At 37.7% G+C, this 25,608-nt stretch overlaps 4 protein-coding genes and 1 long non-coding RNA gene across 7 annotated transcripts; 3 read left to right on the plus strand and 2 right to left on the minus strand.

The window, feature by feature from the left end:
* Positions 1 to 1,109: 1,109 nt before the first annotated feature.
* LOC121744990 (ER membrane protein complex subunit 3-like) lies at positions 1,110 to 4,962 on the minus strand. Its single transcript, XM_042138717.1, has 8 exons — positions 4,712 to 4,962; positions 4,511 to 4,604; positions 3,638 to 3,757; positions 3,503 to 3,551; positions 3,188 to 3,287; positions 3,009 to 3,070; positions 2,566 to 2,624; positions 1,110 to 1,664 (listed from the first exon to the last, which is right to left on the minus strand). The coding sequence occupies exons 1-8, from the start codon at positions 4,861 to 4,863 to the stop codon at positions 1,557 to 1,559; spliced, it is 744 nt and encodes a 247-aa protein (XP_041994651.1). The 5' UTR covers positions 4,864 to 4,962; the 3' UTR covers positions 1,110 to 1,556.
* A 153-nt stretch (positions 4,963 to 5,115) lies between these two features.
* LOC121744989 lies at positions 5,116 to 6,835 on the plus strand. Its single transcript, XM_042138716.1, has 5 exons — positions 5,116 to 6,114; positions 6,213 to 6,324; positions 6,392 to 6,473; positions 6,552 to 6,603; positions 6,689 to 6,835. The coding sequence occupies exons 1-5, from the start codon at positions 5,743 to 5,745 to the stop codon at positions 6,821 to 6,823; spliced, it is 753 nt and encodes a 250-aa protein (XP_041994650.1). The 5' UTR covers positions 5,116 to 5,742; the 3' UTR covers positions 6,824 to 6,835.
* Positions 6,836 to 7,024: 189 nt separating this feature from the next.
* Positions 7,025 to 10,934, minus strand: LOC121744988 (SWI/SNF and RSC complexes subunit ssr3). 2 transcript variants are annotated; one of them, XM_042138714.1, is made up of 6 exons: positions 10,418 to 10,934; positions 9,680 to 9,791; positions 9,398 to 9,569; positions 8,871 to 9,055; positions 8,248 to 8,393; positions 7,025 to 7,257 (listed from the first exon to the last, which is right to left on the minus strand). In XM_042138714.1, exons 1-5 carry the CDS (start codon positions 10,795 to 10,797, stop codon positions 8,268 to 8,270), a joined length of 975 nt encoding a protein of 324 aa, XP_041994648.1. In that variant the 5' UTR covers positions 10,798 to 10,934; the 3' UTR covers positions 7,025 to 7,257; positions 8,248 to 8,267. The 2 variants fall into 2 exon arrangements, with proteins under 2 accessions (XP_041994648.1, XP_041994647.1); XM_042138713.1 differs by having other exon boundaries at positions 8,871 to 9,058; positions 10,418 to 10,928.
* Positions 10,935 to 11,990: 1,056 nt separating this feature from the next.
* LOC121743709 lies at positions 11,991 to 16,575 on the plus strand. The gene is made up of 4 exons (XR_006038323.1): positions 11,991 to 12,182; positions 14,148 to 14,369; positions 14,470 to 14,689; positions 15,960 to 16,575. It is a non-coding gene; the product is annotated as an uncharacterized LOC121743709 (long non-coding RNA).
* Positions 16,576 to 19,620: 3,045 nt separating this feature from the next.
* On the plus strand, positions 19,621 to 24,701 carry LOC121742892 (U4/U6.U5 tri-snRNP-associated protein 2-like). Of its 2 annotated transcripts, XM_042136008.1 has the most exons (10): positions 19,621 to 20,010; positions 21,592 to 21,836; positions 22,058 to 22,142; positions 22,258 to 22,443; positions 22,520 to 22,687; positions 22,766 to 22,954; positions 23,450 to 23,621; positions 24,142 to 24,313; positions 24,402 to 24,515; positions 24,613 to 24,701. In XM_042136008.1, the coding sequence occupies exons 1-9, from the start codon at positions 19,678 to 19,680 to the stop codon at positions 24,493 to 24,495; spliced, it is 1,644 nt and encodes a 547-aa protein (XP_041991942.1). In that variant the 5' UTR covers positions 19,621 to 19,677; the 3' UTR covers positions 24,496 to 24,515; positions 24,613 to 24,701. The 2 variants fall into 2 exon arrangements, with proteins under 2 accessions (XP_041991942.1, XP_041991941.1); XM_042136007.1 differs by having other exon boundaries at positions 24,402 to 24,621.
* The last annotated feature ends 907 nt before the right edge of the window (positions 24,702 to 25,608 follow it).

The following is a 25,608-nucleotide window of genomic DNA, read 5'->3' on the forward strand; positions in this document are numbered from 1 at the left end:
ATACAATGAATTAGTTTCTTGTTTATGGCGCATGCGTAGAGATTTTGAAATTGACGAGTGATGGTATTAGCATCCACGATGATTTTGAATTTGGAATGGATGAGTCACTAATTGACCAAGCTTGTCAAATTGTGTACGTGTTTGATTTCTTTTAGTATGTGTCAAGGGCCACGCTATCAGCTGATTGAAGGGGCCAAATCCAATATTACAATTAGACGTTCAAGAGTCGAGGACGAGTCACCTCACTCAACAAAGTGAAGCACATACTTATTTAGGAATAGGACTATTATTTAAATATCAGGCATATACCAAGTAGTCGACATTAATAATACATTAAATTAGTGTAGAAAAGAAATCTATAATAGTGGATTAATTGAGATTGTGAAGTTGGAGAAATCAAAGGCGGTATTAATTAAATGAATAAGCAAGCGTGCCTGGAGGGACGCGGAATTCATGAAACCAAGATGATTTTGGGGCATCATTAGAGCTGCAATTTGGTAGACATGCATGTGTAAGTCCAAGGTTGTCACTGCTTCCCTTCCACATCATTTCATTACCACGCAACCCTTTGCATTTGCCCCACCTCCCAACTCCCGTCTCTCTCGCCAAAACCAATTCACATTCATAAATCCATTCCCAACTTCATTTACTAATCTTTAAACGAAATAGAATTGTAGACTCTCAATTTTCAAATATTGGACTCCTATTCAATACTCGCTCCACCTAGCATTAGGTGTCACATTTTATCATTTTAGTTCATCCATCATTAGGAGTAACTTTACTATAACGGATAAATATACCTCACTTTCCACTAACTAATTCTATTCACATTCTATTATAAAACTAATTTACATAAATATAAGTTACACATTCCATATTTCCACTACCCTTTCTCATCCACTTTCCTTTATATTTCTTTCCATATTTCCACTACCCTTTCTCATCCACTTTCCTTCATATTTCTTAAAACTCGTACCGTTCTCATCCACTTTTCCTTTATATTTTTTAAAACTCGTACCGAACATAGAGTACTTATTTTGCAAACTATCCTTATACTTTTCTATTCCATCTTCATTAGTATTTATTTACAACAAATCCAAGAATAACCATTATCTACTTCAAATGTACCTCTATAATAAAAGTGAGATATATTATCCATTGAAAGCCACCACTATCTACTTTTTAAAAATTTGATCCTATAAAGAGAGTTCACTCTCCTATGTGACAAAGTGAGTACATGTTTTTGTAGGAAAAGAAAAATACACAGTAGTACGATTGGGAAATTCCTTGGGAATAACAACACTCTAATTCCGTGGCATAAGATGTCAGCAGCTAGGCACAGTATTACCATTAGTCAAAACGGACAACCAACATCAAAGATACTAGTTACTTTAACTAAAAAGGGGGGCACACAATGTAAAGCAGGCGGTTTTGGCTGATTTCATCCACGACAATAGATACCCTTTCATTCTGAACTACTTGGATCACGGCACATAGACACCAAGCAAGAAGAGTATGGTGGATAGCAGCAGAACAGCACTAACGTATGTACTAGGTCATTTCTGGACAAGTTTCTTCAGTACTGATTCTGCTCTCTGCTCAAATTTTGGCAACGCCCAGTCATGTTGGACAATGTCCAGATTATCTTTCTCTGCGCCCAAACTCTGATCCAACAAGAAGAATATGAAGCTATCAAAACAAACATTCGTGATGACAAAATTTATTCAAAAAAAAAGAGACAGACATCACTTCTATCCCCCCCCCCCCCAAGAAACAGCATAACATTGTCGCATTTTTAATATCTATATATAAGAAAGGAAAATTTTAATACTGACTCATTATAAGGTGTCAAACTGCTGAACAATTTAGCTGCTGATTTCATCAGTTTGAATTGTGCAGGTTCTTTGACAGATTTGCATTTTGTTATCCAGCTATCAAAGGAATTTGGTCAGTGAGCTTTTCAAAAGTTAGGCACTCACTAAACAATGACCACATCAACAAGAAAATAATGCTGATGTAGGGCTGCTTGGGCGTCACTAATTGAAAAACTGAGGAAAATTATAAATTATAGTACTCGCTCCGTCCATAAAAATAGGAATTTTGGGGACGTCACAAGTTTTAATGTAAAATTGGTAAAGTATGAGAGATTAGAAAGAAAAAGTGATTGAAGAGTTGTTGGTGGAGAATGAGGCCCTCCTTATAAAAGAGAAAAGACTTGCCAAAAATAGAAAATTGGTTATTTTTGTAGGATGGAACCAAAATGGAAAAAGTAAACTATTTTATGGGACAGAAGGAGTAATACTTTCTTCGCATTCCAAATGGAGAGATCCTTATAAACAAATACTCCCTCTGTCCCAACGAAGATGACCTCTTTCTTCGCCGACACAAGATTTTATGTAGTGTTGTTTTGTGAATCAGAAAAGAACATGTGAACATATCATACCCATTTTATTGACTTTGGGAAAATGATTTCATATAATCTAAACGTGTTTATTGGAGACTAAATAAGCTGTTCTTGTTCATAAAAGCATATGAAGGGGGGAAGGATAAAATGTATAGCCTTACCCTGGTTGGGTCAAATCCAAATCCACCCATTTGCATCATGCGCTGTGTATCATCAGTTGCTGGTGAAGATCAAGTACTCATGTTAGTTTCTAATCAAAGTAATTTCTTCATTATAGTAATAGTCTAATACTCCCTCCGTCCCCAAAGAATATGCACTTTGGGTTTGGCACGGGTTTTAATGCAAAATTGGGAAAGTAAGAGAGAGGTACAGAGAAAGTAATTAAAGTATTGTTAGTGGAGAATGGGCCCCACCTCATTAGAGTGAAAAGAGTTCCCAAAATTGGAAATTGCATATTCTTGTTGGACGGACTAGAAAGGAAAGAGTACATATTCTTGTGGGACGGAGGGAGTAGATATATATCTGTTTGGTGCTACAATTTCTCTAATCTTGTTTCAAACTAAGATACAATACTGAGGATTGGCAAAAGTTCAAGAATACTGACCATTGTCTTCTCCAAGAATAAGACTAAAGAGACCCCTTAGCCCAAAAAGATTTAGAAAATACCTGCCAAGAGAAAGATGTTAATCACTTTTTACATCAGCTAAAATCACAAATTCAATCAACAGAAACTGTGGTTGTGAATTTATGATTTCTTTTTCATGACATGAGTAAGGAGAATACCAGGAACGACTGCTGACGTAACTGACATCAACAGTGCTCAAGTCTATGCCATTTTGCAGCATTGCCCTGAATCTCTGAGTAGGAGGAAATGGGATCTTTGCTGCGAAAACAAGATGTGCGCCATTTATGCCAGGCTAGCTAGTTATAAATAATTCAATGCCAAAATTCCACCATTGACACATGATATTTGAGTTTAGTAGTCGGACACAAAAATCAATATGAAGTGGTCATAAATCAACTACAGGGAAACCATCTCCGGTTGCACAACATTCACAAAATGTAAGAAATGAATGAAAGAAAAAGAAAAAAAGACACCTGCTACAAATCCAGAGAAGAAAAAGTTGACCCATGCAAAAGTAAGCGTCTGTTCAACAAAAAGGCAAGCACGTCAGTAAAGACAGACCTTGTGCAATACAAGTATCAATGCAATGAAACAAGCAGAATCTTCACCTGTGGAATAATCATTGACAGATTTTTTTTCATCATATCCATAGCCATGTTTGGGTCTGAAAACATCTGTGCCTGTGGGTTCTGAGCTTGACCCTTGGGTACATGTAATAATCCATTCTCCTGCAATTTGAAATCCAATGTTTAATCATTAGAAAAACTACATATTAAGTCAATCAAGGTTGGCGCATCAGATAATAAGTGCATGAACATAGAAGGCTATATAGAAGATGTATGATAAGTAACAAGTTTTTGGATAAACATGGATTCATTGGTTGGTTCTCATGGTGAATGTTCTTGGAAGGTACACGAACGGAAAAAAGAGGAATTCAGTTGTTTCCGTTTAAGCCTTTTAAAAGGAAAGACCAGTAGTTTTCATATGGAGTACATTAAATCAGCTGTCACAAAAAGTCCTTAAAATCATCTATGAATGCCAATGACAGTAGATTTCACAAGAACTCCCTAACAATTTCTTAGTCGGGTCAAGCATATATTTACCATAACAAAGTTCAGCTTCTAGCAGCAAAGATTGATACTCCTATCAACCTACATCCTTTTTGTTTTTGTTTGAGTTGGAGATGGGGGATTGAGATTGTTATTGAGCTCTCTCATAGGAAGGGAAGGGGAGGAATTCTACAACAAAGCTACAAGGCAGATTTAACTTAAGTCTCTTTATAGTACTTGTTTACTGATCAAAGTACTCATATTTGTTCTTATCATCTTCATGGAAATTTTTGCTGAGACCTATAAAAGAATAATGACAATTCCAGTAATAATATTCTATACATGTGCCTTCTGTAATACTGTAGTACTCATTAAACCACAAGCACACCAATGAGCCAATGAACAATGAAAATCGATAACAAATTCTGTCACCTCGTTGCTGTAGTAGTGTTTACGAGCACGGAACGACTTAGCAGGGATGAAATTAGCAGCCGCCCTAAGATTCCTCGCCCTAATTATCACTTGCCTGTAAACGGAAAAACAATCAGAAAACTTCAATAGCTGGTTACAAGCTTTTGACATCGACTAGCAATTATAAGGGGAAAAAAAGAAGAAATAAAAGTTTCGGGATACCCTTCTTTGACGATTTTGAGATCGGGAACTTGATCGGAACGCATGAGCTTAGATACGAAGTAACGGAGGACGCCGATGAGCACCATCACCACCGATAATGGTATCAACACCCAGTCTCTGGTCGCCGTATCTAGCACCAAATCTTCCGCCATTGTTTTTCTCGGAAGGTTTCGGATCCGGCAAACTCAACTCTCTAAACTTCTAGTTGAACTCGACGAGATCACTCAAAATTCTTAAATCCTTTAGTTTTTCCAGTAATGGGCCGAATGAAAACCCACTCCACTGTTGGGCTCAGCCTTTAATTTATGTAATGTCTTTTTACGAAATTTAAAAAGTGGATACTCTTACGATGACCGACCGCACTTCTACAGTTTCATAATACTACTATTTCTTTCAATTGTGCCGTACCCATCAGCAACTTTGTTCCAGCGACGCCTTCACCTTCTCCTTTCAGTTTCACAAACAACAAGAGAAAGAGAAGGGGCTTGGCGGCGAGCAGAAGGAAACGACGGCAACACTTTGAGCTTCCATTGGCAACGAAGCAGCGACTTATAGTTCTGCCTTCTTCACCAAATGCATAGCAACGTGAGAAGAGAACAACAAGCAAGGCACACAACTTCTTGTTCGACCGACAAGCTTTGCTTGATCAACACAAAACTGCAAAGATCAGTCTCTCTTTCTCACTCTCAAATTAAACTATGCATTAAACTATGCATTTCAAATTACAACCTTCATTTCTAAATCCAAATTCTCACTTCCATGCTCAAATTTGTAAATTTCGAGAGGCATAACTTAATCCTGTGTCAAAATCAATAAAACTTTAATTAAAAATTAATAATTTTATTTTGCCTTTGTTTTGCAAAGAGGCTTGATAAATTCTGCAGCAGCAGGCGAAAGGCATAGATAGCCCACCAACAGCTGACAAGATACTATGCTTGCACTCCACCTTCAACCTTTATTCCCTACTCTCTCTCTCTCTCTCTCGCTTTCAAATATAAAGAGCCAACTTCCACAACCACGGAGATGTTTAGATGGCCTCAACTTCAGTTCCCTCCACTATACGTTTCTGCACAAATTCCTCATCGTTTCTCCCTGCACCCTACATTGCTCATGAATCTGGCCTAACAATGAAGTTGCGGCGCCATGAAAATTTCTCACTCAATATTTCACAACCAATACATTTCTCTAACCTTTTCACCAAAACAACCCATGCGGCGGCAGTGGCCTGCTGCGCCGCCAACGACCCGGGGCCTCAAGAGGACTACAAACCTCTCGAAACAGTGCTCAATCTCTACGAAGCAATCAAAAATAAAAATGTCAATCAGCTCTCAGATATAATAGCAGAAGAATGTTCCTGCATTTCCAACTTTGTGTCCGCCTTCCAACCTTATCTTGGTAAGAAGGTACACATTACCCCAAATAAACTTTGATTTTCCAATGTTTTCATTGCTATAAATTGCAAGGAATGATATACTACGTATTTGTTTTTTATTTTACTCAGCAAGTCATGGATTTCTTCTCATATCTGATGAAATACTTGGGGAATAACATTGAAATTGTGGTGCAAAAGACCTCGGATGAAGGGATGGTAGTTGGTGTATCCTGGAAACTAGGTAACTTTTCTTCCTTTATAACCCTCCTTGATTATAACAGCAGTTCCTCACCTTCTCCGGTCATCAGAGTGGAAGAAGGTCCCGCTGCATCTGGGAAAAGGTTTCAGCTTCTATACGTGCCATGTTTACCAAGGGAAGGTGATGATAAGGCAAGTCATTGGTCATATATTTACACAAGCATTGTACCTTAACGATATTCCTCAATGTGTAATCGTCTGTTTATCTAGGAATGTGGAGATGTTCCTGGAGCCTGTACTTCACATGGAGCCACTAAGGCTGGTAAGAATCTTGAATCAAGCAAGGCTAGGTCAGTGGATGCATTAATCATATCTTTAGACCATGTTCTGATTTTATGATTGGACAGGAACTGATAACTCTGGTGATGGTTGCCATAGACAAGCTTATTCCCCAGTTGGAGTTGAAGAACAGGGCAAGAAAGGCCATTATCCTATTGTTCATCCTTCTCTTCCTGGCTGCACTTGTATGTTCATTCAAATAATGGACCACGTCACCAAAGCATTTTAATTCGGTACCTGTTAGTAAAACTAAATTCCATCACAAGAAAAGAAGACATTAGAACTAGTTGGATAAACATCTTTGCCATGTGTAATGCAAGGGCATTTGTACACCAAATGATAAGGTGTTCACTGTCAGGTCATGTATCTATTTCATCCTAACCCGATACAATAGCAGCAGTCAGTGGAAAAGAAGGCAGATAGATTAACAACACCCAAAACAAGCTACAACAGCATAATTACAAAACAATTATAGCCCACATCCAGGCACTAAGTCGCACTACAATCTTAGTTGCTACCTGTGAGTGACACCATACATCTTAACATTAGAAAAATCAAAGAAACTAGGATTACATCTCCGTTTGGCAGCATCAGTCATGTCATCATAAACAACTAGCAAACTACAGCATCAAGAGACCTGCAAAAGTAGAAGAAAATTGATGGTCAATTGCGGTGCTGTCGCAGCTCAATGGTGTTATTTCACAGAATTCCATCAAGTAAAATCAAAAGTTCTCAGCTGCATTAAAAAAATTATGCAAGTTACACAAATAATTAACCCAATAATGTTGTTGTCATTCTTTTCCTCAACATCCAACTCACTGTTAGACACACCTCTCATGCACATCATGTCCCATAAAGTTATCATAATATTGCTTTAACCAGCACAAGTAGCAGAATCACATGATCAGAATCAAATCAAGAATACAGCATATGCCACTAATTGTTATCATACGCGGAAAACATCTTTTTGAATGAAATAGAAAAACCACGGATGAAAAAACAGAACCACATCATATCTAATACTCTCCATCTCTCGTTTAGTTATTGGTACTCCTTGCCTTCACTATTGTCTCTGTAGTTCATCCCTAGAACATGCACGTTCAAGAATTAAGTGCTTGATGGGAAGAATATAGCAACTGCTGTATCTTGTTTAGGGAGTGTGTAGGGAGTGTGTAAAGACAATGGTGAAGGTGACCCTACTGGTATGCTAGTTTCAGGAGAAGGTGGAATAGGCTAATGTCTAGGGATCCAAGATTTTTCTCTTTACAAAGATTAAAGAGGTTATTCATTTATCTGATTAGGGAAAGGATGATCTCATCTCGAGTGGGCTGCTAGTACTTTTGGGAATTGCAACGACATCTATATATTACCGAACGAGGAGGATAGAGGTGAATGCAACAACATCATCTCAACCAATTAGATTGAATTACTATAGAATAGCTTTCCACCATAAATCATCTGGCAACATGCAAACTAAAAAAAGGAAAGGATGAAGAGAGAAGAGGAAATACTAGTCGTACAAGAGCAAGGTCCTCTAAAAGAGTAACAGATGAGCAAGTACACTGATAAAAAATTGTAGGTACCTAGTTATGGGTGATATGTGCACCAAAGGTAACTTAATGCTTACCATTCACATAAAAGAAAACATTAACACTGCTTGAGTAAATGATGGCGCAAAAGTATCTCCTGAATTCCCAAAGCAGAAATGCTTTCACACCCCAAAAGCTCCTGAAGCTTCGCATCACAGTGAATAACCATAGAACTCAGTGGATCCTATAAAAAAAATCAAGATATCTAACGTTTAGACAATATTTTAGGAAAATTTCATAGACTAACCCAGCGTAGTGTATACAAAAAATGTCCCAACATCTAAAACATAACATTTTTGGCACCTCATGTTTAGACGGTATCACTAAAATGTCATGAACTGTTTTTGAGCCAGAAAATCAAATATAATTTGAAGTCAGAAATCGGATTGACATTCAAGGATTGCAATTTGCAAGCCAGCATCACGCATTGATTTTCAAAGAAAGAAAAAAATGAGGGCATTTTGACATCTGGGTGAGTGATAACACTGTTCAAACATTAGGTACCAAAATGCTGCATCCTAAATGTTGGGGCATTTTTAGGAATATGGTTAAATGTTAGGGACAATATGTGATCTGATTGACTAGAGAGAAAGACTATAATAAGATAAACTAGACATCGCACACCAGATAAACAAGAACGTATAGCATACAGTAACAGTACCTCAAGTTCGTTAGATTTTATGTACTCCCAGACACGACCCAAAGCCTCTGACTGAAGCATCTCTTTTTCTCCAGTTCCAAAAAATTTAGCTAGTTCATCAGATATCACCACAGGAAGAAGACTGGGATCAGAATTTTGCTTTGTAGAATCATCTTCCACTTTTGATTTCTTGGCTTGAACAGGTTCTTCTACAAGCAATTAACGATTACTATAATAAACAGATACTCCCTCCGTCCCCCATTTTTAGTCCACTTTGTGTTGGAACGAGGTTTAAGAAATGTAAAGAAAAGTGGGTTGAAAAAGTTAGTGGAATGTGGGCCCCACTTTTATATATTGGTTTTAAAATAAAATGTGAGTGAAATAAGTTAGTGGAATGTGGACTACTTAACATTTATGGTAAAAAGTGAAAGTGGACAATAAATGAAGGACGTACAAAAATGGAAAAAGTGGACTAAAAATGGGGGACGGATGGAGTATTTGTTAATAAGATTATATTAAAGATGTGGCGCCAAGTTCCATGCACGTACTTGTGGGTTCAAGTCTCAAGATGTGTTTTGCCAACAGCTTATTCATCTTGAACATGTCAGTGCAGTCTGTCTCAAAAACCAATCGCAGAGCATCATCACAGATAATCTTTCTCTTATTCTCCGGGTCCTGAAGATTATGTTTCCTAATATACACCCACAGCTGCTTTACTATCTGTATCAACAACAAAGCAATTTGTAATGCATCATGCATAACTTAGACAGACAAATAGAGTATGATGTGATCCAAAAACAAGATAAGCTGCTAGCTCGTGAGATTCAAACCTCGGTCCTTGGCAATTCTGGCTGCCCAACAATCGCTTGTAGTTTAGGTGAAACACCACACAGTTTGTTTAGTCCTCCCGGACCACCCCTTCTTTTGGTTCCTGCTGGGGCTCTGCAATGAACGTAGATTGAATCTTGATTGTATTCCAATTAAAAGTTGATAACAAATTTCTCAAGAAATAGATGCCAAACATCAAGTTTCTTGAAATGGAAATGCCTAGTACGACTCCTTCCAAAGCAGGGTAATAATGCACAACTGAAAATCATTTTTACATGTTGACAACTACTAATTTGCATGTTTCATAGACGACAAAACTAAGCACTGTTTCAATACATCAAAGCGTTATAAGACCAAGACAGCTTCAAAACTGTAATTTACAAAAAACCTTATTTAAAAAAAAACCCCGAATGTAAACAAGTAGTACTCGTTATTTAGCAATAAGTTATTAGCGTGTAATTATATCAAGAATAGCGCTTAGTCAAAGAACCAACCCCAATTTCAACCCCCCTCAACAACCACTGATAGTAACGCCAAATTGTAAGTCTACAAGCAGATGCACCCAAAAAACTACTAGGATCTTTAAAAAGGCTACTAATTTATACATTTCCACAAAATCCACACTCACCAAAATAAAGCTAACTCATGATTCTTGCGTAATGCAACAGTTAGAACTTTACCACTTAATTAACCAAAAAGCGAATTATTTTACAGACAAAAACCAGAAAGGAAATGCACACCTTCCCTTCGGCGTTTCAGAAGCATTCGCCGCCGCATTCTCTTCTTTCGGGAGGCGCGAGGGCTGTGGGTGCTGCACTTGCGGTGGCTGAGCGTAGACAGGGTCAGTTTGCTGCTGGAGTGCGAAATGAGGAGGTTGGTGAAATGGCTGAGGAATGAGGTAGTGGGGATGGGGTTGAGGGGGCAGCTGGTCTTTGGGAACGGGGTGGGAGCGGAGGAGGAATGTGATCTGATCTCTTATGAACTCAGCTTTGTGAGCTAGGCTCAGCCCTAGCTTGGCCTCCAGGCGTTGCACGACGCCGTTCAGAGAAGTCACGGCGTTGGGGTCTGACTGACGGAGAACTGCCTCCACGGCCTGCGCTATCTCCTGGTCCGACACCATGGCTACACTATATACACTCTTCTCACTCTCTCTCAAACGGCTCTTCCCTCCCTCTCTTGACTCTCCTACTCCCTTCTCTCTCTACACGGATGCAGTGGGCAGTGGGGTGTTTTTTGTAAAAAGAGGAAAGGAAATAATATTCAAAGGAGAAAAGAAAAGGGAGGTGGAGTGAAACAAAAGCGTCTCGTTTTTCGCTAAATGACCATTTTAACCTGCCCTTTTTAAATTGGTTGGGTTTGTTCAACAACCAAAATCCGAAATGGTCTATCTTTGTTTTGGGCACAGCCCGGCCCATGAAAAACATATGGCACGCAGTTGCAACCGAGAACTGAGAAGGGACAGAGGTAGGAATAGAATAAAATAAAATAAAATAAAATAAAATAAAATAAAATAAAATAAAATAAAATAAAATAAAATAAAATAAAATAAAATAAAATAAAATAAAATAAAATAAAATATGGAATATCTTTTTTGGTCCACGAACTTTATTAAAGTATTATTTTAGTTCCGTGAACTTTGAAAATATCATTTAAGGTCCACCAACTATAGATTAATATCATTTGAAGTACTTTTTACTATTTCCAAGTTTTTTTTGACGAAAATACCCTTAATACCTTAAAGTGTATATATTTTTAATAAATTTATCATATACTCATATTTTTTTATAAATATCTTTACAATATATTTTTGATAAATTTTCTAAATATAATTTGACCTTAAATATTATCACTTAATTTTGTGACATGCAAGTAAAATTACCTCTTCAATTTTTTATATTAATTTTTTTTAAATTGAATAAAGAACTTTTCTTTAATTATAAAAAATTGAATAACGATCTTTTCTTGCATGTCACAAATTAAATGATAATATTGAAGGTCAAATTATATTTAGAAAATTTATCAAAAATATATTGTAAAGATATTTATAAAAAAATATGAGTATATGATAAATTTATTAAAAATATACGCCCTTTAAGGTATTGATGGTATTTTCGTCCAAAAAAACTTGAAAATAGTAAAAAGTACTTCAAATGATATTAACTCATAATTAGTGAACCTTAAATGATATTTTCAAAGTTCACGGACTTAAAATGATACTCTGATAAAGTTCGTGACAAAAAAGATGTTCCTTCTAGAATAAAATAATTCAACATCATTGGTCATATTATTTTATTTTGTTGTGTGCAGGTGAAGTAGGAGCAGAGTAGGATGAGTGGAGTAGGAGATCCCCTCTTGTAGGAATAGAACAATGGCGCAAATTCTGAGTCTTCCTTCAGTAATCTCAGGTTACAGAAGCCAAATTCCGGTTCTACCCAGAACCGCCGCTTCCACCAGTTCAACTCACGGCTGGAACACTCTCTCACATTCACTCAATTGCAACTGCAGGTTTTTTTGGGGAATATTCGGTTTTTGGTTCATTGATTTTGTTGCTAAGTCCTGCTAAGTTGATGTTTTCCTAAGTTTCGTTTAAAAAGGGAAAGACGTCTGCAACTTTAATTTATAATTCATACTGGATTCTAAGCCTAGCATAATTTGATATAAAAATGATGTTGCTTCCATAGTCAAAGCGAAGTAAGGGAAACATAGTTCAGTTTTGTGCCCATGACTGTCCATAGATATTAACATTAAGTGTCTTCAATTTCAAATGGAAGCTAACCACTCTATTTTCAATTCACTTCATATTCTATGCCTAAATCCAAGCCCAAAGTTGTAGTTATTTGAATATAAGCGAGGGATGGTGTAAGCAGGATCCCAATAGAACAGGGGAGTGAACTACAACAGCATTGCTTCAATATAGAACCATCACTCAAATATACGTTAGGAGCTGTTGGAAGGAAATAAGAGCAAGGGAGAAGACAGTGGTACAAAATAAGCCTAGGGAAGATTAAGAAAACCACTTTTTAATTTTTATACAACCCTAGCTTACGACCAGTACCAGTGCACCTTCAGTAACTTTTCATTTTTCATACAGCATCAAATGATGGAACATGCAAACACTTTAGTATCTCATTGAGACTATTCAGGAAATGAAAATGATGGCAATTGACAAATACGGGAAAAAATGGGAAAGTAAAAAGAAAAGGAGAGTGAACTTTCTTAGATTGGCTGAATGCTGAAATTTGTGTTGTAGGTAGATGGTTTTTCTATCAAGAGATGTGAGATGGTACCAAATTGAGTGCCAGAAAGGGGTGATATGATTTTCCTTTTTCACAAAAAGTTAATGTTATTCTAACATCACACACACATATATTTCTATTTATGTATTAAGATTACTTTGCTGATTAGGTTTTGGTTTACAAAATTATTATGTTGTTGATAGAATGAGCGTGAAATTTAAATAACACTAAGTAAGAATGTAAGATAACATATGTAGTGTTCTTATTATAATGTACTACAGATTTTCTATTTAGGGAAACTGCCTAGATTAATACTTCCAATCACTAGATACTTTAGGGCCAATATCAGTTATTATCATCAAGCATCAATATTTATGCTAAAATCATAAAAATCTTAATCTAGGGTGTAGTCCAAGCTCATTCTCTACTAAAATCAAGTAAAACAAGGATTAATTGCTAAAACTAAAAGACATGTAATAATAGTCCACCCCCACCACCACTAAAGCCTTCACTTCCACCACTTCCACGACCCCCCAACCCTGCATTCACCCTTCTACTAGGGTGAACTGAACGACCCCTGAGTGCCTGCTAATGCACACTTAGACATTGATTTATTAGCGAAAAACCAATGATATCATTTGGTTTGTAGAATTTTGAGGATGTGTTCATTAAAGAATCCTTAAAAGTTTTTTATTCAAAATGGATTTGGAATCCATAACATTTTTGTGACCTATGTACAAAGTAAGTTGATGGAAATTCCACTTAATATGGTCTAATCATTTGAAATCCTTCCCCAAGTCACCTTCTCAAATTATCAAATCAAATCATTCAGTTGAAGCGCAACATAAAGGAATTGATGTTTAATTTTCTCAAAGAGTTCAGTGGGATTTATTGTTAGTACATGTTAGCTGAGTGTTTATAAAATCCATATTACCCATAACTTAAATAAATAAGAGGAACTGGTTTCTATGACTACGGTTTAAGTGTTGGTGAATGCATCCATATGAACCAGATAATGGAGCAAACCAACTTTTTACTGAAGGATGTGTAATATATAAAACATGTGTGTGTCCCCTAAAAAAATAGTCTTAGATTTTGAATTTCACTAGGAAGTATGAGGATAAGGGACATCGAATGATACTTTTAGATTCCAGAGCTGTGAGCATATATTTTAGATGCGGTTTTCTTAAATGGAATGCTATTTATCTATTAATATAGTATATGTTAACTACAGGACCAGGCTAGAAAATCCTTAGAAAGTGCGCTTGGTGGAAAGAAAGCAGAGTCAGAGCAATGGGATAAAGAAATTAAAAGGAGAGAGGAAGCAGGTGGAGGGGGAAATTCTGGGGGAGGTGGTTGGTTTGGATGGCGAGGATGGTTTGGTGGATCTGATGATGGTCATTTCTTGCAAGAAGCACAACAAGCAAGCCTTACAATTTTGGGTATTCTCGTTCTGGTAAAATCCTTCTCAAGATCTTCCGAAACCTTTTCTTACGGGATGCTTCTGCCCTTTATTATTCTCTTTCTTCTAAAACTTCACTTTTGCACTGATACAGTACCTGATCATGTTAAAAGGGGATATGCTGCTTGCTGTCATTTTCAATCCTCTCTGTTATTTGCTTTGCGAGGGACACGATCTGTATTTGCCTTCTTGACATCAAGGATTACAAATCAAAGTGCATAAAGTTTTGACACTCCACAAGAGGAAGTGGCTGTTCATGTTTCTGCAAAAGAGCGAATAGTGGGAAAATGGGGAAGCAATTGATTTTGTTCCAGGTGAAATATGCACACCCCAATACAAATAATATCATATTTTTCATAACAATAGCAAAATGGTTGCGCACCATGCGTAAAAGCTTTTGATCTTGAATCAATTGATTTTTATACACATTACACATGCACAAATAGGGCTGGTTATAATAGAAACCTTGTTATAGTTAGATGTGAAAACAACATATAAAAGTAACGACATTCGTGGTGAAAATTAACTGAAATGGAAAAAAACATCACATTACCCCTAGAATTTGAACCCATGTCTACACTACATTTGTCGGGCAAGGGAGATGATTAAACCGTAGATCTTCACAATCGAACGACTGAAAATGGTTCACGGTTCTCAGTTCTCAGTTCTCACAATAAGAAACCTAAATGTCATTGATAAATATTAATTTACTAATTTAAGCTATTGAAAATAAAGATAAGTAAGATGATTATAAATATGTCGAATTATGGAAGTGTTTATAGAAGTACTTAATAGAACATTAGAACTAGATGAAGAGCTCATTTTTACATTCTGGAAAGATTTGGATTCTTTGACTTGGTTTGATTATTTTATGTCACACCAAGTTTGTTTGGTCATATTCAATGCTTTCAGTATGGTCCGTTTTGGATAATTCTGTTATGCTTTTGTGTTTTTGTCCTGATTAAATGTTTACTTGAATTTGTACACGGCCGAATATGTTTAGCTTGTACATGGTTCAAGAGGAAATATTTATGTTGTCATATTACTTGTGTTTTTGGTATATACTCATATTGTGCGTAAAGCATGTATTACTGTTAAATTTTTATTTGGCATGATGGGAAGGTGAATATAAACACGAAAATGCTTAATTGCTTGTACAGCAACAACAACAGTTATGGTAATTATCTTGGAGAATCACTCCAAGTCCTAGGATAATAGGGAATCACTGAGTAATATCTTATGCAATCAGGGATATTATAGTTAATGATAAGGATTTTTTAACAATCACATCAAAGAATCAATTTGATTCTTAAGAGTTTTTTAAGTACTTTTGAACGATTGCTGACTTTCTTAGCACGTATTATGGTCTATTATTAATGGCTCCTACAAGTGTACCTAAATCAGAAAGATTTTTTATTAGATATTGCATAAAACACCTAGGCACGGGGTCTACTCCTTATGCCAAGGTCGTTTTTACAAGGTTCATTGTTTATTTTGACTCGTTTTGGTCAATTACGAATTTGCTGCAACACAAAACTTACTCTTGTGGAGTATAGTGTATTCTAACCTGGTATTTGATTACAGGTGTAACCGGTGATTTTTTTCTTTTAGAATGTTGCACAACAGCACAAGCATGCACCATTCGTGCTTAGAAATGAGATTGTGAAGAAGAAGACGAACAAGACTGGGGTGAGGCAGTTTGGAGGATTGCAAGGTCATGGTTTTTATTTCTAATTTATCTTATATTTGAGGTTGTGTAGGATCATTGCATTCAGAGATGTTCGCTGTCATAACGATGTTTAGATCTGCAATTTTGTGCCGCGAAAGATCTCCATGTGAGAATTATGTTGGTATAATTAGCCACATGGAAAAAACGTGCCCCATTACACCTAATTATTATGGGTTAAAAATTGTCCTAACTATTGAACACGGGGGAGAAAGAGAATGGTCAGGGTCTTATCCCTTGACCTCCCGCCTACACGAGACAGTCGCCCAAGGTAAATTGTTTCTATAATTCTATTTCCCTAATTTGCTAACTATAGTAATACATGGTGAAGATTGTCAAGTGAAATGATTCAAATCAATTAGAAAGAGATATTTTTATTCATGAAACGTGACCTGGCAAATAGGAGTACTATGTAAAACACCATCGAATTAGCCTCTTACCAGAATTATGAATAAACGCATCTTTGTATCGATATAACGTGTGTTTATTTGATTTGAAATCTATGCATAACAGATTGTTTTGAAATCTATGCATAACATATTATGTAAATAATGACGGTAGAAAAACCATGGGTTACACACACACGCTCACGCTCACGATGCAAATAACTGGCCACGTGAAATTTTCTTCAATATTCTTTTTTGGTACAAAGTTGCAAGCAACAAGTCAGGATAGGGAAACTGACTAACATAATAAATACCAGGAGTATCTAATCTATCATCCCAACTGCTAAGATCTAAAGCCGAAACACGAACTCCTCTAAAGACTACATTGTCAATAGCACAAGTTTTAATGTGGAATTGATAAAGTGAGAGAAGGAGAAAAAAAGTAAGAGAGTAGTAGTATTAGTGGAATGTGAGATCCATATTATTATTAGTGTTTAATTGTGGTAGGTAGCAAATGTGAGATCCTTTTTTAAACTTTATCTATTTTTCTTGGACAATTAAAAATGACAAATGCGGTCTATTTTTTGTGGGCAAAAAGAGTAGTATATATCAATCTTAAAATGACAAATGCGGTCTATTTTTCGTGGGCAAAAAGAGTAGTATATATCAATCTCAAAATAGAATATAGTACTCGTTATCAAATAAATTTGAAAATGACACGAATTTTAGTATAAATAATTATTAGGTGTAATTCAATTTACTAAGAGCATCTCCAATAGCGGTGAGAGCACCGGCTAGCCGATTCTTGGCACGGCTACTTCGCACCGGAGCCGCGGTTTAACGCCAACATTTTCAGGCGGCGTTTTAGGATGAGCATGGCTCTGTTTATGCGTATTGTTGACGCTTTGGAGCGTCGATATATGTGTTTCTGCTTCGAGCACGATGCGGCTGGCAGACCCGGCCACACACCTATTCAAAAGTGCACTGAGACAATCAGACAGTTGGCCTACGGAGGCGTGGCAGACATGTGGGATGAGTACCTCCACATCGGCGAGTCGACTGCCCTTGAATGTATGAAGTATTTCTGTCAGGGCGTAGTTGAAATATTCGATGATCAGTACCTTCGAAGCCCTAGCCCCGAAGACTGCCAGGAGCTGATGCAGATGCACGGGATGAAGCATGGGTTCCCGGGTATGTTAGGCAGCATAGATTGTATGCATTGGGAGTGGAAGAACTGCCCTGCTGTCTGGAAAGGGTTCTACACGACCGGCTACAAGGGAAAGAATCCCACGATGATCCTCGAGGCCGTAGCTAATTACCGGTTGTGGATTTGGCATGCATATTTTGGGGTAGCCGGGTCGAACAACGACCTCAACGTCCTCAACTCGTCGCCCCTTTTCAACGAGCAGTGCCAGGGCGTCGGTCCGGCCATCAGTTTTGTCGCCAACGGGAACCAGCATGATATGGGCTACTACTTGGCGGATGGGATATATCCTAGGTGGCCCGTCTTTGTGAAGACGATCAGATGCGCATCAAATGAGAGGAAGGCCTACTTTGCGAAACGGCAGGAGTCGGTGCGCAAGGACGTGGAGCGCGCATTTGGTGTGCTCCAGTCTCGATGGGCGGCAATTAGGGGTCCAACGCGTTTGTGGCATGTCGACTGCATTGCTGATATAATGTATGTCTATATTATCATGCACAACATGATTGTCGAAGATGAAGGTGTACAACTGACTAGTTGGGCCAACGACGATAATGAAGCCGGTCCAAGCCACGGCGTGGCCACCCCCCGCGTACGAAGTGGGGTACCTCACGATGAAGTCGGCCGCCTCCAAGCACATGCCGACATGCGCCAAGTGGAAGCTCATATTCGACTCCAAAATGATTTAATTGAAGAGTTGTGGGCGCGGAGGACTACACGGCATTAGTTTTTTTTTGTAATTTGTAATTTTGTAATTTTTTAATGTCTTTTTTTAATTTAAATGAAATTATTGCATTTTCCCGTATCTGTATCGTAAGTTGAATTCTGTATTTTATGTGATTGTTATTTTTATAATTTTGTTTATTATGACTGGGCTATGGCTGGGCTATTGCTTGTCCAATTACTTGTCCTTATGATGTGACAGAAGGAGTTTTAGTGCTGATGATGTGGCATGAGGAGTTTGTGACTGGGCTATGACTAAGCTATTGCTATTATGGCATCCACAATAAGAATAGTCCAGCCATAGTCCAGCCACAAACTCCTCTTGCCACATCATCAGCACTAAAAATTCTCCTCCCTGATCATCAGGACAAACAAATAGCACAGCAATAGCCTACCCACATCACTCAAAATTATATAAAACAAATAATTGACAATCACACAAAATACGGAATTAAATTTACGACACAGATACGGAAAAATTCAATAATATTATTTAAATTTTAAAAAAGTACATTAAAAAAACACTTCATTAAAATTAAAATAACATTACAACATCCTCATTAATGAGTTTGTCCCACATCGAAAGTGGAACATAAAACATTCAAGGATGTCTCTATAAAAGAGAAACAACCAAGAATGATTTTGTCCCACATCGAAAGTGGAACATAAAACATTCAAGAATGTCTCAATAAAAGAGAAACAACCAAGAATGAGTTTGTCCCACATCGAAAGAGGAACATAAAACATTCAAGGATGTCTCTATAAAAGAGGAACAACCAAGAATGATTTTGTCCCACATTGAAAGTGGAACATAAAACATTCAAGGATGTCTCTATAAAAGATAAACAACCAAGAATGAGTTTGTCCCACATCGAAAGTGGAACATAAAACATTTACGGATGTCTCTATAAAAGAGAAACAACCAAGAATGAGTTTTATAAAAAAAACATCAAATAAAAAAAATTAAAATTTCCGCTCGCCGATCGGGAGCCTGCAATAGCAGTCAGTCGATCGGCGAGCGCTCGGAAATTGACGTGCGCTTACCATTTTTCTCGCCGATTTGGCGCTCGCCGGCTGCAATAGTTCGGCGAGCGGACTGGCGAACGCAAAAAATCGGCGAGCCGGTGCGCTCGCCGCTATTGGAGATGCTCTTAGAGATGCTCTAATAACCTCACGTAGATATCACTAATAACACCTTATAAAGGAGACAAAGTACACCGTTTTGAAAATTTATTCTCTTAGTCGGGATCTGAAACCCTAGAAGCTATGAAAACAGCACGAGAAGAATCCGAGGATGCAGCTAACGCAGAGGGCGTGGCGAAGAGGCAGAAACTCGATCAATCTCCGCAGCAGCTTGCTTTCGAAAACCCGCTCCTTCCGCTTGCTTCTTACGACGATGATGAAGAAGAAGTGAGAGAGAGGAGCGATAGAGATAGGGCTACAGATGTAAATGATGGCAAATTGGAAGGTATAAACGCGCTTATTGAAGATGAATATGATGATGAAGACGATGAAGAAAGTAGGGCAGAGCAGGGACGGCGCAGTCGGTCGATTGAAGTAAGAAGAGACTGCCCGTATCTCGATACTGTTAATAGACAGGTATTTTTTGGTTAAAGCTTGAGTTCATTGAAATTAACTTTTTCTGAGTTTTACTTCTATGCAAAAACGATTTAATTGTATGCTGGTCTAATTGATGGTTCTGATTCTGATTTGAATTGATTTCGTTAAGAGCCTTTTACTGTAAGGATAAACCTAGATAGATATAAATAGTACGATTCTGCACTAATCCATTCTTTACTAAGTTGGATTGAGACTTTGGAATATCTAAGTCCTTGATAATTTCTACATTTTGTCCTAAATGGTTTGATTCAAATTCAATTGGAAAGGGGTAGAATTGGAGGCATCCTATCAGCGAGGATAAAAATATTCAATCATGTATATTATCTATCTTGAGTAAGAGTGTAAGGCCACCCGCAACGCGTCACGCGGGTGGCCCGTGTTTCGTTCCGCAGTGATGGAACCGGGGCGGGACGCGTTGCAGCGTCTCGTCCCGTCACCAGCCCGTCCTCAGCCCGTCACGCAACCCGGTCCCGCCGCGACGAAACGCGGGACGGCTCGCCACGCGCCGAGGCACGCTCCCAGGCCATGCATGACGCCCACTCGCCGTCCCTCAAATAGTGTTTTAAGGGACGGTTAAGGGACGGTATAGTGACAGCGTTGTGGATGGCCTAAGACACGCCCCACTTTTATTATCAGCTTTAAGTGAATGCTCACTGTTGCTTCGTTATTAGTGTAGATTGAAACCATAAATATCATATCATCAAACACACATATCCAGAAATACTGTTGTAATGATATGATCCTACATAAATGATTGTAAAACCTATCTGTTTGATCACTTTTGGTTTTATTTAAAACCCACCCTTACTGTGGTTCTTAGGCTTTCTGGCTGTATCCAAACTCAGGTATGCTTGAGTCTTTGCTATGTACTTTTTTTTAGCCTTATTTATTTAATTGCACTTTTTGACCCTGAAAATATAGCCTCTCATGCAATGCAACATACAGAAATACTAGTCAGTAACAACTCGTGTGTTGCTAGTTTGTGGTGTGAGACTAAGACCAATTGATGCTATCTAAAGCACTGCAAAAGTTCTTGGTTTGTAAATTAAATACATTGGTATCCTCCAATACGAAGTAATTTTCTTAGTGTCTAATTTAGAACCATTAACACTGATGATGTGCTCTCTGGCATCTAAATGGTTGATATGTCATCATTTTGATCCACTGGTACTCTTATCAAAATATTACTCCCTCCGTTCCGCGGTAGTGGAGGCGTTTCTTGTCGCCACGCGATTTAAGTGAGTTAAGTAAAGGAGGAATAAAATAGAAAATGAAAAAGGTAGAGAGATGAAGAGAGAATAAAGTAAGGGTGAGTAAAGTAAGAGAGAAGAAATGTGTTGACATTTGCTAGAAAAGGAAATGATTATTATTATGGAACATACCAAAATGGCAAAATGACTCCACTACTGCGGAACGGAGGGAGTACTCCATAATTTAATTTGTTTCATTTATATATTCAATGATTCATCTTATCTAGTGTGCTAATGCTAATTATTTATCAGCTGATACTTTCCTTGTTCATGATTCAGTTTCTGAATCTATGTTGCATTTACTTTTCAGGTTTTAGATTTTGATTTCGAGAAATTTTGCTCAGTGTCCCTTTCAAACTTGAATGTCTACGCATGTTTAGTGTGTGGGAAGTATTTCCAGGGAAGAGGGCCGAAATCTCACGCATATACCCATAGTCTTGAAGCTGGCCACCATGTCTACATTAATCTCTGTACAGAGAAAGTTTACTGTCTTCCTGATGGTTATGAAGTCATTGACCCATCATTGGATGACATCCGCCATGTACTAAACCCAAGGTATGTATTGTTTCTTTGTTTGATTATTAGTTTTTAGCTGGTTTCACTTTCCCTTCTGTGTGATTATTAGAAGAGGGAACATTTTTAGTGTCCAGGGCTGTTATTATGTAACATTTGCATTTTTGTTCACTTTGTGCTGTTATTTTATTCTTTTAGTTATCTCTTGCTTCATCCTGCTAAGTTCTTTCCAGACCATCCCTTGATTTTTGTAAATTGTACAGGTTTTCAAGAGAAAATGTTATCCAGATTGACCAGAATCGTCAGTGGTCCAGGGCGCTTGATGGTTCTGATTATCTTCCCGGAATGGTTTTTGATTGAGCCTTTCTTTGGGTGTTACAGCTGTCTCTATTAAAAAATTATTCATGTGGTGTGTGCTGAAACAAACTAACCATGTGATCTTTTCCATTTAAAATGTTTGTAGGTGGGGTTGAATAATATCAAAGAGACTGATTTTGTCAATGTTACCATTCAATCTTTGATGCGTGTTACTCCCTTGAGGAACTTCTTTCTTATACCCGATAACTACGCCCATTGCAAATCCCAACTTGTTCATCGATTTGGAGAGCTCACTCAAAAGATCTGGCATGCAAGAAACTTTAAAGGACAGGTTGAATCTTAAACCTAGTCATAAGTTCTCTATTGGTTCTTGACCTTTTATAATCTGATGCTGAATGGTTTTGCAGGTCAGTCCACATGAATTTCTCCAGGCAGTTATGAAGGCTAGTGGGAAAACATACCGAATAGGTGCTCAATCAGATCCAGTTAGATTTATTTCATGGCTTCTTCAAACATTGCATAGAGATCTTAGAAGATCTAAAAACGGCAGCAGCATCATTCACCAGTGCTTTCAGGTTCCCTCCCCCCTCTCCTTTTTCTATGTTTATGTTCTTTGTCTCTTGTTCTTTCACTAATATTTTGTGCTTGTATAGGGTGAGCTGGAGGTTGTCAAGGAGATCCATAGCAAGCATATAGGAGAGAAAAAAGAGAATGGGGACAATGGAAATGATGCAGGTAATGTCATCTTAGAGACGAGCAAAATGCCATTCTTAATGCTTGGCCTGGACTTGCCACCACCTCCACTCTTTAAGGACATTATGGAGAAGAACATTATTCCACAGGTGCGTTTATATCTTAAACTTGGAATTGTTGAATTGTATTGGCTGTTCCTTAACAAACTTGTCGATTTAATTTATATGTTGTGGATATGGAGACTGTTTGACATGTTCACTTTTGGATGCATAGCCAGAGAATTCATGTGTTAGGGGCCTAGGACAATGTTATATTTATTTTCTTTCATTCTTTCAGCATCCTCAAAAAAAATGTCAATCACATGATATTTCTTTATTGTCAATTATTTAAATTGCTTTCAGTTTCCTTCACAATGATCGCCATGTTTTAGGGTCTGAATGCTGCATCCCGTTAGTTTTTGGTGAATATAAGGATTATACTGGGTGTTAGCTTTTCATATTTGCCCATATTCTGGATTGAGCTACATATTAATCACCTGTATGTTTGTCCATTTCGCAAGTTAAGGGAGATTCCACACTGCATGACTGTTTTATGGCACACTAATTTGGTATTTTTCTCTCCCTTGAATTTGTGAATATTTCTAGGTTCCACTTTTCAACATACTCAAGAAGTTTGATGGCGAAACTGTGACTGAGGTGGTTCGCCCTGATACAGCAAGAATGAGATACCGCGTCACGAAATTGCCACAGTATCTTATTCTCCACATGCTTCGGTTTACAAGAAACAATTTTTTTGTCGAGAAAAATCCTACACTCGGTAAGTAATTATTTCATGTTAAGTAGCTATTGTTGGATCAGTTGCAGAGTGTACTCTCTAGTTTGTAGACGGGATGTGCTATTCATATTTGTCTGTACAAATACTATTCATGTCTGTAGTTTAGAAGTTACCTGATTCCTGTGGCTCTGGAATTGCAGAAATTAGTTGTTGACTCCATCCCGGCTAGGATGACACATTTCTTAGTCGGCACGAGATTTTAGGGGTTGCTTGTTAATAAGATTAACTGGAGAGAGAAAACGTGGGTGTAAATAGCAAATGTAGAGAGAAAAAGTGCTTGGGTGTATTAGATGGAGAGAGAAAGTTACTTCATTATTTCCAAAAATAGAAATGTGTCCTCTTATTTGGGACAAATTTTAAAGGAAAGCATGTCATCTTAATTGGGACGGATGGAGTATGTGATTGAACCAAATAGGTGTTTGTTGTCTTCTTCTGTGTAACACTATCTGTGGAGTATTATTCGCCTGACTCTTATCTTTTTATATGGACATTTTTGGTGCAGTTAATTTCCCTGTGAAGAATCTTGAACTGAAAGATTACATTCCCCTTCCTGTACCGAAGGATAAGGAGAAATTGCGATCAAAGTACGACTTGATTGCTAATATTGTTCATGATGGTAAACCAGGTGGAGGATCATATAGAGTATTTGTGCAGCGAAAGTCAGAAGAGCTATGGTAAGTATTTGAGTGGCTTTAGTCTAATAGTATGAGAGTAGGTACATCTCGATCCATCCCCTTACCCTTTGACCTGCTTGTTTACTAGGTATGAAATGCAGGATCTCCATGTATCAGAGACGTTGCCACAGATGGTAGCCCTTTCCGAAGCATACATGCAGATTTATGAGCAGCAGCAGTAGATGATTAGGGATACTGAGAAGTAAGTGGCACTGGAATACAGAACCTTTAAATATCTGAATTTTGTTCTGTTTTATTGTTTCATTCGGAATGGTATATGAAACCTTGGCACTTTGCAGCTTCTTTCACTCTATAAACGACTCGCTAGCATCCAAATTTTAGGTAATTGCATTTTAATGCCATCCCCTTTGATGACATTCTTACTCTTCACCCTAGCACAGTAAAACTTGATGCATTATTGAATCATTGTATGTTTAGGCATGCATCCGGACATATATATGATATTTGATGACGTTGCACCAAATTATTTTATTAAAAAATCATTTATATTGTATCGTATTACTATATTTTAGTTACATAATTACTAATCTAAGTACTTAATTCTATTTTGGGCAACTATTAGTCATTTGGATGGATTTGCCATTTTACAACCAAGTCCTTTTCATTCTTTTCTATTTATTTGCACCAAATAGTAGAAAATACGTTTAAAGTCTTGTGTTTCGCGTAATACTTTCTTAAACTTATTTTTGCCTTTTCTTTTGTTATTTACTCCACTAATTTGTGTGTTGGCTTTGATTCGTTTGATTGTGTTTTTTAGAAATGCCGAAAAAATTCTCTTATGTAGATAATCTAGAAGTTGCATTGAAGTACTTAGAGCATCTCCAATGGCGGCGTCAGCGTAGGCACGCCGATTTTTCGCGGACGCCGAACCATTGCAGCCGGCGTCAGCGAAACCGGCGTCAAAATCGGCGCGCCTACGCCGATTCTTGGACTGATGCCGATTTTGACGCTGACTCTCACGGCGCCATTGTAGGCCCTGAATCGGCGTCAGAATTTTATTTTTTTAAAAATTTTTCAAAACACTATATATGCGCGCTTTGGACGTCAATTTCATTCGCACCACTTGTATTAACGAGTACTCTCTCTATCTTAATTTCTGTACAAGATCAACAACGAGAAATGAGTAATGCCGGTGGTGGTGGTAGTGGTGGGGATGCTGATGAGTACGAGCGTATGATGAACGAAGAGCTAGATGCCTATACGAAAATCGATGGTTGGAGAGTTATATGCAGCCGGCGGTACCTCGCCCACGACCAGTTGTCCACCGTCGACAA

This window comes from Salvia splendens, chromosome 8 (assembly GCF_004379255.2).
Source record: "Salvia splendens isolate huo1 chromosome 8, SspV2, whole genome shotgun sequence".
Classification (NCBI taxonomy): domain Eukaryota; kingdom Viridiplantae; phylum Streptophyta; class Magnoliopsida; order Lamiales; family Lamiaceae; genus Salvia; species Salvia splendens.